Below are 14,861 nucleotides of genomic sequence, written 5' to 3' on the forward strand. Positions count from 1 at the left end.
CTGCCTGATGTCCCCTCCCTGCCTCTGACCCTTCTGCCTCCCATTCCCATCCCTGTGTTCCTGAATCCACTTCTAGAATCCAAGTTCCCATCTGCTGCTGAGTCCAGGCTGGGACTTGTGCAGTGCCTGCCCCTTGCCTTGCTGGGCCTTCAGAGGTGCAGTGGCACAGCTGGCAGCATGCTGGGTCTTCAGAGGTGCAGTGGCACAGCTGGCAGCATGCTGGGCCTTCAGAGTCTGCAGAGGAGGAGACTCCACAACCTCTCTGGGCAGCCTGCTCCAGGGTTCTGCCAGCCTCACAGTACAGAAGTTCCTCCTCATGTTGAGGTGGAACTCTGTGGGTTGCAGCTTGTAGCTGCTGTTCCTTGGTGGAACTCTGTGGGTTCCAGCTTGTAGCTGCTGTTCCTTGGTGGAACTCTGTGGGTTGCAGCTTGCAGCTGCTGTTCCTTGGTGGAACTCTGTGGGTTCCAGCTTGTAGCTGCTGTTCCTTGATGGAACTCTGTGGGTTGCAGCTTGTAGCTGCTGTTCCTTGATGGAACTCTGTGGGTTGCAGCTTGTAGCTGCTGGTCCTTGGTGGAACTCTGTGGGTTCCAGCTTGTAGCTGCTGGTCCTTGGTGGAACTCTGTGGGTTCCAGCTTGTAGCTGCTGTTCCTTGGTGGAACTTTGTGGGTTCCAGCTTGTAGCTGCTGTTCCTTGGTGGAACTCTGTGGGTTCCAGCTTGTAGCTGCTGTTCCTTGTCCCATCAGTGGGCAGGGCCAGCAAGAGCCTGGCACCTTCACCCTGACCCCCATCACAGCCATTGCTCAGGTCTTCTCCAGACCAACCCTTCTCTTCTCCAGACTGATCAGCCCCAGGGCCCTCAGCCTTTCCTCAGAGCAGAGATGCTCCAGTCCCTTCAGCACCCTCATGGCCACAGTTGGACTCTCTCCAGCAGGTCTCTGTCTCTGGCCAGCCCCAAAACTGGGCACAGTATTCCAGGTGTGGTCTCACCAGGGCAAAGGGAGAGGAGAACCTCTCTAGAGCTGCTGGACACTCTTTTCTTGATGCAGCCCAGGATACATTTGCCCTGCTGGCCATAAGGGCACTTTGCTGGCCCACAGGGCACCTGCTGGCCACTGAGTGCTGTTGCTGGGAGTGGCATTTCTCCTGGGTTGTTTTTTTGGCCTTCCCAGGACAACCAAGCAGCAGCAGCAGCTCAGCCATGCAGCACACAAACTAGGACACCACTATTTAGGGCACAGCAACCCCTTAGAGCTTACCCACATGGAGCCAGGGTCCAACATGCTCCCCAGGGGAGCAGTGGAGCAGTAACTCAGGCTGGAGGTGGGAGCTGTTGGCAGAACACAGCAGCTCACAGGGGTTAACCCTTCAGGAACAGCTTCACTCACTGCTGAACCTTCCAGTAGCTGGATACTGACTGTGGTTCTGGCAACAGCTCAGCATCAGTGCCCAGTTCTGGGCCCTGCAGTTCAAGAGGGACAAAGAAGTGCTTAGGAGAGTCCAGCAGAGAGCCATGAAGATGCTGAAGGGAATGGGACATCTTCCTCATGAGGAGAGCCTGAGCAGCTGAGGATCTTTAGCTTGGAAAGGAGGAGCCTGAGGGGAGACCTCATTCACGTGGATAAAGATGTGCAGGTGAGTGGCAGGACCTGGAGCCAGGCTCTGCTGGGGGATGCCAGTGCCAGCACAGGGGCAGTGGTGGAAGATGAGGCAGAGGAAGTGCCATGGAAACAGGAGGAGGAATTTTTTTCCCTGTGAGGATGCCAGAGCCTGGCACAGGCTGCCCAGGGGGGCTGTGGAGTCTCCCTCTGGAGAGATTCAAAACCCTCCTGGATGTGTTCCTGTGTGACCTGCTCTGGGTGATCCTGCTCTGGCAGGGGTTGGGCTGGATGAGCTCTGGAGTTCCTTCCAGCCCCTGGCAATCTGTGATCAGTGCCTGAAGGGGACCTACAGGCAGGCTGGGGAGGGACTGTTCAGGAGGGACAGGATGAGGGCAATGGTTTGAAACTGCAGCAGGGCAGAGTTAGAATCATACAATCACAGAATCAGGCGGGGTGGAAGAGAGCTCCAAGCTCCTCCAGCCCAACCCAGCACCCAGCCCTGCCCAACCAACCAGACCATGGCACTAAGTGCCCCAGCCAGGCTTGGCTGCAACACCTCCAGCCACAGCCACTCCACCACCTCCCTGGGCAGCCCATTCCAATGCCAATCACTCTCTCTGACAACAACTTCCTAACAACATCCAGCCTAGACCTGCCCTGCCACAGCTTCAGCCTCTGTCCCCTTCTTCTGGCCCTGGCTGCCTGGCAGCAGAGCCCAATCCCACCTGGCTACAGCCTCCCTGCAGGCAGCTGCAGGCAGCAATCAGCTCTGCCCTGAGCCTCCTCTGCTGCAGGCTGCACCCCCCCAGCTCCCTCAGCCTCTCCTCACAGGGCTGTGCTCCAGGCCCCTCCCCAGCCTTGCTGCCCTGCTCTCAACACCTTCCAGCACCTCAACATCTCTCTTGAATTCAGGAGCCCAGAACTGGGCACAGCACTGCAGGGGTGGCCTGAGCAGTGCTGAGCACAGGGGCAGAAGAACCTCCCTTGTCCTGCTGCCCACACTGCTCCTGAGCCAGCCCAGGATGCCATTGGCTCTGCTGCCCACCTGGGCACACTGCTGGTTGGGCATCAGGAGGGAGTTCTGCACAGTGAGGGTGGGGAGACAGTGGCACAGGCTGCCCAGAGAGGTGGTGGAGGCTCCATCCCTGGAGACACTCACTGTGACTCAATGTGTCCCTGGGCAGCCTGCTCTAGCTGCCTGGAGGGGGGAGTTGGACAAGATGAGCTTTGAGGATCCCTTCCAACCTGATGTGGACAGAACTACTGCAGTCTGTAAGATCACAGAATCACAGAACCAGGCAGGGCTGGAAGGGACCACAAGGAGCAGGCAGTGCCAGCTCCCCTGCCATGCCCAGGGACACCCTAGCCTGGAGCAGGCTGCCCAGAAGCCAATCATGAAATGAAATCACCAAATCCTACCCAGTCCTTTGTTTCAATGTGAGCCAGCAGAAGCTGCCTGAGACAGCTCAGGCTTCCTACAGCAGCTCTAGGTGGGTCTGGAGGAAGGTGTCTGAGATATGGCAAAGGACATCTGCAAAGGCACCAGAGGTGGGGGTGGGGAAACCAAATCATTGTGCTGCTGAGAGTTTTATGGGTCAAATTCTGCAGGCTCTATTGATTTAGAGTGGAAATTAGGAAGCCAGGAGGACGCAGCCCACCCTCCACGGAGGTTATTTATAGCAGAGCTCCTGGAATCCTCAGCCTCTGCCACTGCCACCCCCTGCTGAGGGATGCTGCAACTGGCAATAATTCCTTTTAATGTTCCCCGTGCTGGGAAGGGACCCCTGGAGGGAAGGACTCAGCACTGATTGCTTTGTTAATTTTCACTTTATAGCCTCCCATAGACTCGGTGAAGCTTAGTTCCCTCCCTCCCTGCACCAGGCTCTACCTTCTCCCTCCCCCATACCACTCACAGCACCAAGGACAGCCCAGAGCACGAATTCCTTTCTCTCTCACCTCACATCTACCGCCCAGCTCCCCAAGCTGGGCTCTTTCCCCCCTCTACCCCCCTGCAGAGGATGGGAGCCTCCAGCCCCAGGCTCCACCGCTCACAGCCATTAGCACTGCTAAAGGCTGCAGACCCCCCCCAAGGGCAGCTGCCCCCAAAGCCTCCCTTTGGGTGACTTTGCTCAGAGGCTGCTCTGTGGCTGCAGCTCAGGAGGTAAGCTGAATGCAGGATTCCTGCTCCCCCCCCCCCCCCTCAGCTGGGATGCCAGCAGCAGAGGTGCCAGGGGTGCTGCAGCTAAAGGGCACCTGAGGAAAGGCACATCTGGGAGGCAGAAGCCTGAGGATTCCATCTGCCCCCCCCCCAGCCTGTGCCCAAAGAAGCCCCATCCAGCCCTACTCTTTCCAGGCAGGCTCCTGGGAGGCAGCTCCAGCACACAGCTTACACAACCAGGCTAATTTTGCAGTTCTGACCTACATAAAGCAGGGTGCTGGGCTGGGGGGGGGGGAGGGGCTCAGCATCCCCAGCCATGGATTCCTACTGAGAAATGCTAGTGGAGAGGCAACACTAAATTAAAGGCCTTCCTTTGATTGCTGGCTGTGAAAGAGTCTCCAGTGAACCAGCCTGGTGCCCCTGGCTGCAGGCTGCTGCCCAGAGAGGGGCCAGGAAGGCTGCTCCTGCACACACTGCAGCAGAGACAAAGCCAGGGGCTGCTGCAGCTGCCAGGCACTCATCTCATGCTGGGTGCTAAGGATGCCAAGCTCAGGCACCTCAGCTGGGCTCCTGCAGCTCCCAGGCACTCATCTCATGCTGGGTGCTAAGGATGCCAAGCTCAGGCACCTCAGCTGGGCTGCTGCAGCTCCCAGGCACTCATCTCATGCTGGGTGCTAAGGATGCTAAGCTCAGGCACCTCAGCTGGGCTGCTGCAGCTCCCAGGCACTCATCTCATGCTGGGTGCTAAGGATGCCAAGCTCAGGCACCTCAGCTGGGCTGCTGCAGCTCCCAGGCACTCATCTCACACTGGGTGCTAAGGGTGCCAAGCTCAGGCACCTCAGCTGGGCTGCTGCAGCTCCCAGGCACTCATCTCACACTGGGTGCTAAGGATGCCAAGCTCAGGCACCTCAGCTGGGCTGCTGCAGCTCCCAGGCACTCATCTCACACTGGGTGCTAAGGGTGCCAAGCTCAGGCACCTCAGCTGGGCTGCTGCAGCTGCCAGGCACTCATCTCATGCTGGGTGCTAAGGGTGCCAAGCTCAGGCAGCCTCAGCTGGGCTGCTGCAGCTTCCAGGCACTCATCTCACACTGGGTGCTAAGGGTGCCAAGCTCAGGCACCTCAGCTGGGCTGCTGCAGCTCCCAGGCACTCATCTCACACTGGGTGCTAAGGATGCCAAGCTCAGGCACCTCAGCTGGGCTGCTGCAGCTCCCAGGCACTCATCTCACACTGGGTGCTAAGGGTGCCAAGCTCAGGCACCTCAGCTGGGCTGCTGCAGCTGCCAGGCACTCATCTCATGCTGGGTGCTAAGGGTGCCAAGCTCAGGCAGCCTCAGCTGGGCTGCTGCAGCTCCCAGGCACTCATCTCACACTGGGTGCTAAGGGTGCCAAGCTCAGGCACCTCAGCTGGGCTGCTGCAGCTGCCAGGCACTCATCTCACACTGGGTGCTAAGGATGCCAAGCTCAGGCACCTCAGCTGGGCCCAGGGAAGCAGAGAAGGGGTCACAGAATGGGCTGGAAGTGACCTCCAAAGCTCATCCAACCCAAGCCCCTCTGCACTCAGCAGGGACATCCTCCACCAGAGCAGCGCAGCCCTGGAGCAGCCTGGGCTGAGCAAGGTCTGCAGGCACCGCTGAGGAGAGAGCAAATAAATCAGGGCGCAGGAAGGGAGCAGAAGTGTGAATTATTTCCCTGCCACTGCGCGCTGAGAGCAGCCTGGGAGGAGCCCCACGCGTGGGGCGGCTGCGGCTCCATTGGCTGCAGATGACATCATGGCAAGGCAGGGCACAAGCTCAGCTGCTTCCATGCCCGGAATGAAGCTGCTCCCGCATTGCACATACTTGAGCTCCCTCTGCTGATACACGGCCGGGAGTGGAGCGACCCAAAGCCAGCCCAGCCAGCCCGAACTGCGCTCAGCTGTGGCTGCTGCAGCTCCCAGGCACTCATCTCATGCTGGGTGCTAAGGATGCCAAGCTCAGGCACCTCAGCTGGGCTGCTGCAGCTCCCAGGCACTCATCTCACACTGGGTGCTAAGGATGCTAAGCTCAGGCACCTCAGCTGGGCTGCTGCAGCTCCCAGGCACTCATCTCACGCTGGGTGCTAAGGATGCTAAGCTCAGGCACCTCAGCTGGGCTGCTGCAGCTCCCAGGCACTCATCTCACATGGGTGCTAAGGATGCCAAGCTCAGGTAGCCTCAGCTGGGCTGCTGCAGCTCCCAGGCACTCATCTCATGCTGGGTGCTAAGGATGCCAAGCTCAGGCACCTCAGCTGGGCTGCTGCAGCTCCCAGGCACTCATCTCACATGGGTGCTAAGGATGCCAAGCTCAGGCACCTCAGCTGGGCTGCTGCAGCTCCCAGGCACTCATCTCATGCTGGGTGCTAAGGATGCCAAGCTCAGGCACCTCAGCTGGGCTGCTGCAGCTCCCAGGCACTCATCTCACACTGGGTGCTAAGGATGCCAAGCTCAGGCAGCCTCAGCTGGGCTGCTGCAGCTCCCAGGCACTCATCTCACACTGGGTGCTAAGGATGCCAAGCTCAGGCAGCCTCAGCTGGGCTGCTGCAGCTCCCAGGCACTCATCTCACACTGGGTGCTAAGGGTGCCAAGCTCAGGCAGCCTCAGCTGGGCCCAGGGAAGCAGAGAAGGGGTCACAGAATGGGCTGGAAGTGACCTCCAAAGCTCATCAGGTCCAAGCCTCTCTGCACTCAGCAGGGACATCCTCCATTAGAGCAGTGCTGCCCAGAGCCCTGTTGAGCCTCACCTTGAGTACCTCCAGGGATGAGGCCACAACCACCTCCCTGTGCAACCTGTTGCAGTGTTCCAGCAGCCTCCTGCTGAAGAACTTGACCCTCACATCCAGTCTCAGTCTGCTCTGCTCTAGTTTGAAGCCATTGCCCTCAGCCTGTCCCTGCAGGCCTTTGGAAGCAGTCCCTTTGCAGCCTTCTTGTAGCCCCTTCAGGTCCTGGCAGGCTGCTGTTAGGCCTCCCTCCTGAAGCCTTCTCCTCTCCAGGCTGCACACCCCCAGCTCCCTCAGCCTGTCCCCATAGCAGAACTGCTCCAACCCCCTGAGGATTTTCATGGCCTCCTCTGGACCTGCTCCAGCAGCTCCATGTCCTTTGCCATTGGCATGGGCTGCCCAGGGAGGTGGTGGAGTCACTGTCCCTGGAGGTGTTCAAGCAAAGCCTGGGTTGGGCAGTTAGTGGCATGGTCTGGTTGGTTGGGTAGGGCTGGGTGAGAGGCTGGACTGGATGAGCTTGGAAGTCTCTTCCAACCTGCTGATTCTATGATTCCTATCCAGGGCTCCAGAGCTGGATGCAGGATTCCAGGTGAGCTCTCAGCACAGCAGAGCCAAGTGGCAGAATCCCCTCTCTGGACCTGCTGGCAAAGCATCTTTGGGTGCAGGCCAGATGCAGGGGAGGATGAAGTTGTGGGGGCAGGGAGGAGCTGTTACCTTCCTGCTGGAGAAGTGAGCATGGGATGAAGCTGGGAGGGCAGGGAGGAGCTGTTACCTTCCTGCTGGAGAAGTGAGCATGGGATGAAGCTGGGAGGGCAGGGAGGAGCTGTTACCTTCCTGCTGGAGAAGTGAGCATGGGATGAAGCTGGGAGGGCAGGGAGAAGCTGTTACCTTCCTGCTGGAGAAGTGAGCATGGGATGAAGCTGGGAGGGCAGGGAGGAGCTGTTACCTTTCTGCTGGAGAAGTGAGCATGGGATGAAGTTGGGAGGGCAGGGAGGAGCTGTTACCTTCCTGCTGGAGAAGTGAGCATGCTTCCCCAGCTTGCTGTTGAGGGCCTCCAGGAACATCTCATCTGTCACTCTGCCCACGTTCATGCAGGCATCATCCAGGATGGCAATGATGCCCTTGTGCTGCTGCTCCACCAGCTCCACGATCACCTGGTTGTTGAAGTAATCGATCTGCAGAACAGAAGGAGCAGGTTCCTTTGGCACTTTGGCCACTGAAAAAGCAGCAAACTACCTCTGAGCACAGCAGCCAGGACCTGGCAGAGAATGGGACCCACTGCTCGCAGCAGAAGCCATCAGCTCTGCTGTGCAGATACACAGAATGGGTTAGGTTGGAAGGGAGCTTAAAGCTCAGCCAGTTCCAACCCCACCCTGCCATGGGCAGGGACAGCTCCCACCCAGCACAGGGTGCTCAAGGACTCATCCAGCCTGGTCCTGAACACCTTCAGGGAGGTTGGGGAGCACAGAAGCACCCAATGTGATCAAAGATCAAAGATCACATTGGGTGCTTCTGTGCTCCCCAACCTCCCTGGGCAACCTGTGCCAGGCTCTCACCACCCTCAACCTGTGCCAGTCTCTCACCACACAGCAGATCCTGACCATGCCTGGTCCTGAACACCTCCAGGGAGGCTGTGGAGCACAGAAGCACCCAATGTGCTCTTTGACCCACAGGGATGTGTCTGGCATCACAGAATGGTAGGGGTTGGAAGGGACCTCTGCAGGTCATCCAATCCAGCCCCCTGCCAGAACAGGGGCACCAAGAGCAGGCTGCACAGGCTGGCACCCAGGCACATTCTGAATGACTCCAGAGAAGACTTCAACACCTCTCTGGGCAGCCTGTCCCAGTGTTCCACCACCCTCAAAGTGAAGAAGTTCCTCCTCATGCCTAGATGGAACTTGCTGTGTTCCAGTTTGTGCCCTTTACTGGGCACCACTGGCCAAACCCTGGCCCCACCCTGCTGCCACCCACCCTTGAGGGATTTCCAAGCACTGATCAGATCCCCCCCCAGGCTAACAAGCCCCAAGTCCCTCAGCCTCTCTTCCTAAGAGAGGTGTCCCAGTCCCTTTATGATCCTTGGAGCCCTTTGCTGTACCCTCTCAAGCAGTTTCCTCTGCCCATCAGTCACACCCAGGCCATCAGAGCAGCCAGCCACAACTTCCCCTTGGGGAATGCATGCTGACTGCTTCTGATAATCTTCTTTTCCTCCAGCTGCTTGGAGGAGATGCCACAATATCATCTAACAGACCCAGAGTCCCTTCTTTTCCCTCACCATGGCAAAGAAGGCCAGGCTGGGGGCTAACTGGTGAGCTTTAGCCACAGCCTGGCATGCCAGCTGGCAGGGACACAGATGTCCTATTGACTCCCAGGGCAGCCTGCATGTGGAATAACCTCGGAGCAGGCTGATGCTGGTACAGTGACCTCAGAGTGACCTCTCCCTCCCCTGCCAAATCACTCACATGCTTCCAGGGGATTCCCTCTCGCTGGTACTCTTCCTGCTCCTGCTTCAGAACCAGCTGAATGAAGAGCTGCTGCAGCTTTTCGTTGCAGTAATTGATGCAAAACTGCTCAAAGCTGCAAAAAACAGCAGAAAGAAAAACCCACCAAAGGCTTGAGGAGTTTTGTGGGGGAGGAATAAGCACAGCCCAGAGCTTTCCCAAGGTGGCTCACAAGGGTTATAGAATGGACTGGGTTGGAAAGGACCTCCAAAGCTCAGCCAATCCAACCCCCACTGCAGTCAGCAAGGACATGCTCAGCTAAATCAGGCTGCCCAGAGCCCTGTCAAGCCTCACCAGGTGGATTATTCTGGCTCCTGTTCCTCCTGAAGTGATGAGGGTATTGGGGTCACTGCCCCCAAAGAGCTGCCATGTGGGCACCTGTGGGCACCTGACATTCCTTGTGGTGAGAATCATTAAGGTTAGAGAATCACAGAATGGGTTAGGCTGGAAAGGACCTCAAAGCTCAGCCAGTTCCAAGCTCTCTGCCATGGGCAGGGACAGCTCCTGCTGGAAAAGGTCACTCAAGGACTCGTCCAGCCTGGTCCTGAGCACCTCCAGGGAGGTGGTGGAGCACAGAAGCACCCAATGTGATCAAAGATCACATTGGGTGCTTCTGTGCTCCACCACCTCCCTGGCAAACCTGTGCCAGGCTCTCACCACCCTCAACCTGTGCCAGGCTCTCACCATCCTCAACCTGTGCCATTCCCAGCCCTTGTCAATAGTCCCTCCCCAGCTCTCCTGGAGTCCCCTTCAGATCCTGCAAGGCCACTCCAAGCTCTCCTGGAAGCCTTCTCCTCTGCAGGCTGCACAGCCCCAACTCTCTCAGCCTGTGCTCAGAGCAGAGCTGCTGCAGCCCTCTCAGCATCTTGGTGGCCTCCTCTGAGCTGGTTCCAACACTTCCATGTCCTGCTTATGCTGGGGGCTGCAGAACTGCCCCCAGGTTGGCAAAGCTCTTTAAGATCATCAGGTCCAACCTTCTACCCAACACCTCCATGAACACTAAGCCACCTCCCCAAGTGTCTTGAACACCTCCAGGGATGGGGACCCCACCACCTCCTTAGGCAACCTGTTTCAGTTCCTGACCACTCTTGCAGCCAAGAAACTACTCCTCATATCCAACCCAAACCTCTCTAGGTGCAGCTTGAGGCCATTTCTTCTTGTCATAGAACCACAGAATGGGCTGAGTTGGAAGAGACCTTGAATGGGCTGAGGTGGAAGGGACCTCCAAAACTCATCCAGACATAGAATCATAGAATCATAGAATCAGTCAGGGTTGGAAGGGACCACAAAGAACATCTAGTTCAAACTCCCCTGCCATGGGTGGGGACACCTTACCCTAGATCAGGACACCCTGCCCTAGATCAGGACACCTTACCCTAGATCAGGACACCCTGCCCTAGATCAGGACACCCTACTCCAGATCAGGACACCTTACTCTAGATCAGGACACCCTACTCTAGATCAGGACACCCTACCCTAGATCAGGACACCTTAGTCTATATCAGGACACCTTAGTCTAGATCAGGACACCATACCCTAGATCAGGACACCCTACTCTAGATCAGGACACCCTACCCTAGATCAGGACACTCTACTCTAGATCAGGACACCTTACCCTAGATCAGGACACCCTACTCTAGATCAGGACACCTTACCCTAGATCAGGACACCCTACTCCAGATCAGGACACCTTAGTCTAGATCAGGACACCCTACCCTAGATCAGGACACCTTACCCTAGATCAGGACACCCTACTCTAGATCAGGACACCTTACCCTAGATCAGGACACCTTACCCTAGATCAAGACACCATACCCTAGATCAGGACACCATACCCTAGATCAGGACACCCTACTCTAGATCAGGACACCCTGCCCTAGATCAGGACACCTTAGTCTAGATCAGGACACCTTAGTCTAGATCAGGACACCCTACCCTAGATCAGGACACTTTACCCTAGATCAGGACACCCTACTCTAGATCAGGACACCTTACCCTAGATCAGGACACCCTACTCTAGATCAGGACACACTACCCTAGATCAGGACACCCTACTCTAGATCAGGACACCCTACCCTAGATTAGGACACCCTACCCTAGATTAGGACACCTTACCCTAGATCAGGACACCCTACTCTAGATCAGGACACCCTACTCTAGATCAGTCCAAGCCCCTCTGCACTCAGCAGGGACATCCTCCGCTAGATCAGGCTGCCCAGAGCCCTGTTGAGCCTCACCTTGAATATCTCCAGGGGTGAGGCCTCAACCACCTCCCTGGGCACGCTGTGCAGCAGCCTGCTGGAGCAGCACTCACCTGTTGCTGTCAAAGATCTCGAAGCCATAGATGTCCAGCACCCCAATGACAGTGTTCTTGCCGTGCACCGAGCTGTCGTAGTGCTTCACCTCGATCACGTCGTTGATGTGCGTCACGATCCAGCCAAAGAGCCGCTCGTAGATGGCCTGTGGGGACACAGCCTCAGCAGCTGCCACCTCTGCCCAGCTCTGCCCTGCTCCTGCTGCTGCCTGCAGCCCCTGGAGCTGCAAACTCAGCTCAAGGAGCTGCCCAGATCTGGCCCAGCTCCTGTTGCTGCCTGCAACACCTGGAGCCGCAAACTCAGCTCAAGGAGCTGCCCAGCCAATGCCCAGCTCCTGTTGCTGCCTGCAACACCTGGAGCCACAAACTCAGCTCAAGGAGCTGCCCAGCCAATGCCCAGCTCCTGTTGCTGCCTGCAACACCTGGAGCCACAAACTCAGCTCAAGGAGCTGCCCAGCCAATGCCCAGCTCCTGTTGCTGCCTGCAACACCTGGAGCCGCAAACTCAGCTCAAGGAGCTGCCCCTGCATCCACAAAGCTGAGCTCGAGGAGCTGCCCAGCCAATGCCCAGCTCCTACTGCTGGCTGCAACACCTGGAGTGACAAACTCAGCTCAAGGAGCTGCTCCTGGAGCCACAAAGCTTAGCTCAAGGAGCTGTCCAGATCTGGACCAGCTCCTGTTGCTGGCTGCAACACCTGGAGCTACAAAGCTCAGCTCAAGGAGCTGCCCCTGCATCCACAAAGCTGAGCTCGAGGAGCTGCCCAGCCAATGCCCAGCTCCTGCTGCTAGATGCAGCACCTGGAGCTACAAAGCTCAGCTCAAGCAGCTGCTCCTGCAGCCACAAAGCTGAGCTCAAGGAGCTGCTCAGCTCTGACTCAGCTCCTGTTGTTGTCTGCAGCCCCTGGAGCTGCAAACTCAGCTCAAGGAGCTGCCCAGATCTGGCCCAGCTCCTGCTGCTGCCTGCAACACCTGGAGCCGCAAAATCAGCTCAAGGAGCTGCCCAGCCAATGCCCAGCTCCTACTGCTGGCTGCAACACCTGGAGTGACAAACTCAGCTCAAGGAGCTGCTCCTGGAGCCACAAAGCTTAGCTCAAGGAGCTGTCCAGATCTGGCCCAGCTCCTGTTGCTGGCTGCAACACCTGGAGCCGCAAACTCATCTCAAGAAGCTGCCCCTGCATCCACAAAGCTGAGCTCAAGGAGCTGCCCAGCCCTGGCCCAGCTCCTCCTGCTGTCTGCAGCACCTGGAGCCACAAACTCAGCTCAAGGAGCTGCCCCTGCATCCACAAAGCTGAGCTCAAGGAGCTGCCTGGCCCTGGCCCAGCTCCTCCTGCTGTCTGCAGCACCTGGAGCCACAAACTCAGCTCAAGGAGCTGCCCCTGCATCCACAAAGCTGAGCTCAAGGAGCTGCCTGGCCCTGGCCCAGCTCCTGCTGCTGCCTGCAACACCTGGAGCCGCAAACTCAGCTCAAGGAGCTGCCCCTGCATCCACAAAGCTGAGCTCAAGGAGCTGCCCAGCCAATGCCCAGCTCCTACTGCTGGCTGCAACACCTGGAGTGACAAACTCAGCTCAAGGAGCTGCTCCTGGAGCCACAAAGCTTAGCTCAAGGAGCTGTCCAGATCTGGACCAGCTCCTGTTGCTGGCTGCAACACCTGGAGCCGCAAACTCATCTCAAGAAGCTGCCCCTGCATCCACAAAGCTGAGCTCAAGGAGCTGCCCAGCCCTGGCCCAGCTCCTGTTGCTGGCTGCAATACCTGGAGCCACAAACTCAGCTCAAGAAGCTGCCCCTGCATCCACAAAGCTGAGCTCAAGGAGCTGCCCAGCCCTGGCCCAGCTCCTCCTGCTGTCTGCAGCACCTGGAGCCACAAACGCAGGTCAAGGAGCTGCTCCTGGAGCCACAAAGCTGAGCTCAAGGAGCTGCCTGGCCCTGGCCCAGCTCCTGCTGCTGACTGCAACACCTGGAGCTACAAAGCTGAGCTCAAGGAGCTGCCCAGATCTGGCCCAGGTCCTGTTGCTGCCTGCAGAAGCTGGAGCCACAAACTCAGCTCAAGGAGCTGCCCAGATCTGGCCCAGCTCCTGTTGCTGCTTGCAGCACCTGGAGCCACAAACTTAGGTCAAGGAGCTGCTCCTGGAGCCACAAAGCTGAGCTCAAGGAGCTGCCCAGATCTGGCCCAGCTCCTGCTGCTGGCTGCAACACCTGGAGCTACAAAGCTCAGCTCAAGAAGCTTTCCCTGCAGCCACAAACTCAGCTCAAGGAGCTTCCCCTGCAGCCACAAAGCTCAGCTCAAGGAGCTGCTCCTGCACAGCCCCAGCTCCTGCTACTGCTGTCAACATCTGGAGCCACAAACTCAGCTCAAGGAGCTGCCCAGCTCTGGCCCAGCCAGAGGTCAAGCTTGGCTGCCACTCTGCTTGGCTCCTGTGTGTCCAAAGGCCCAGCAGCCTGGGGCTGTAGCTGACAACAGGAGTTGAGCAGCTAACACTAAGTGCTCTGCTGTTGCATTCCTGCTTGCTGCTGCTGTTCCTGCCTCGCTGTGCTCTCTCTGCTCCTGGCAGCCATTCTGCCCCTGCCTTCTGCAGCACTGTGCTATGCTAAGCTGTAAACCAGCTCTGCCACAAGGCAACAAACCCCAGCCCTCTGGGCCTGTCTGCCTGGAAACTGACTGCCTTGAGCCTCCATGGAACAGGCACAAACACCTTCCTGCCAGAGGCCTGCAGAGGCAGTGACTGCACACTGCAGGACACCCTCCCTACACCTGGAAGAGACACAGAGATCACCCAGAGGGGCCAGGAGGAGCTCAGCTATCATCTGCCTCCTTTGCCCAGCATCCTCTGAAGCCTGGGAAGAACCAGAAGGCTCAGCAGCCAGCGAGGCACCCACAGAACACCCTGGCAGTGTCTGGGCACTGCCTGAAGCTGCAGCTGGCCCTGCGAGTTGGGACACAGCTTCTGTGAGTAACTACCTGGAGCCTCTTGAGCTAACCCCTGAGAAGTCTCAGCTCAATCCCAACCTGCTGCCTTGCGGCTCCTGGGCGCCACCTAGCGGACACCAGCCCTAAGTACCTGCCAGATCCTTCCCTCCCAGTCCAACCCATCACAGAATGGTTTAGCTGGGAAGGGACCTCAAAGATCACCCAGTTCCAACCCCCTGCCAATCAGTGTGGTGTTACTGCTCCTTATTTCGGCAGCTACTTATTCCTTCATGCAATGCTTTCCATGAGCACTGCAACAGAGCCTGGTGGTGATTAGGATTAGTGGGTAGGGGGCAGGGAGACTCCTGACCATGGGAAACTGATAAACAATGTTCATTTCCCACAAAACATCATCTTGCATCAGTGAGTGTCCCTCCCTGACCGCCACAAAGCTCAGCTCCAGGAGCTGCTCCTGCACAGACCCAGCTCCTGCTGCTGGCAGCAGCACCTGGGGCCACAAAGCTCAGCTCCAGGAGCTGCCCCTGCACAGACCCAGCTGCTGCTGCTGGCTGCAACACCTGGAGCCACAAAGCTCAGCTGGGGCCACAAAGCTCAGCTGGGGCTACAAAGCTCAGCTCCAGGAGTTGCTCCTGCAC

At 57.8% G+C, this 14,861-nt stretch overlaps 1 protein-coding gene across 3 annotated transcripts in view; it reads right to left on the reverse strand.

Annotated features, from left to right (window-relative positions):
• Positions 1-14,861, reverse strand: part of MYO1D (myosin ID) — a 271,655-nt gene that overhangs the window by 149,075 nt on the left and 107,719 nt on the right. For all 3 annotated transcript variants that reach the window (XM_064174228.1, XM_064174227.1, XM_064174229.1), the window contains exons 9-11: positions 11,301-11,446; positions 8,948-9,062; positions 7,493-7,663 (exon numbers count right to left, since the gene is read on the reverse strand). In XM_064174228.1, the coding sequence (XP_064030298.1) occupies positions 7,493-7,663; positions 8,948-9,062; positions 11,301-11,446 (432 nt within the window). The remainder of the gene's footprint in view (positions 1-7,492; positions 7,664-8,947; positions 9,063-11,300; positions 11,447-14,861) is intronic.

Source organism: Pogoniulus pusillus, chromosome 40 (genome assembly GCF_015220805.1).
Source record: "Pogoniulus pusillus isolate bPogPus1 chromosome 40, bPogPus1.pri, whole genome shotgun sequence".
In the NCBI taxonomy this organism is placed as follows: Eukaryota; Metazoa; Chordata; class Aves; order Piciformes; family Lybiidae; genus Pogoniulus; species Pogoniulus pusillus.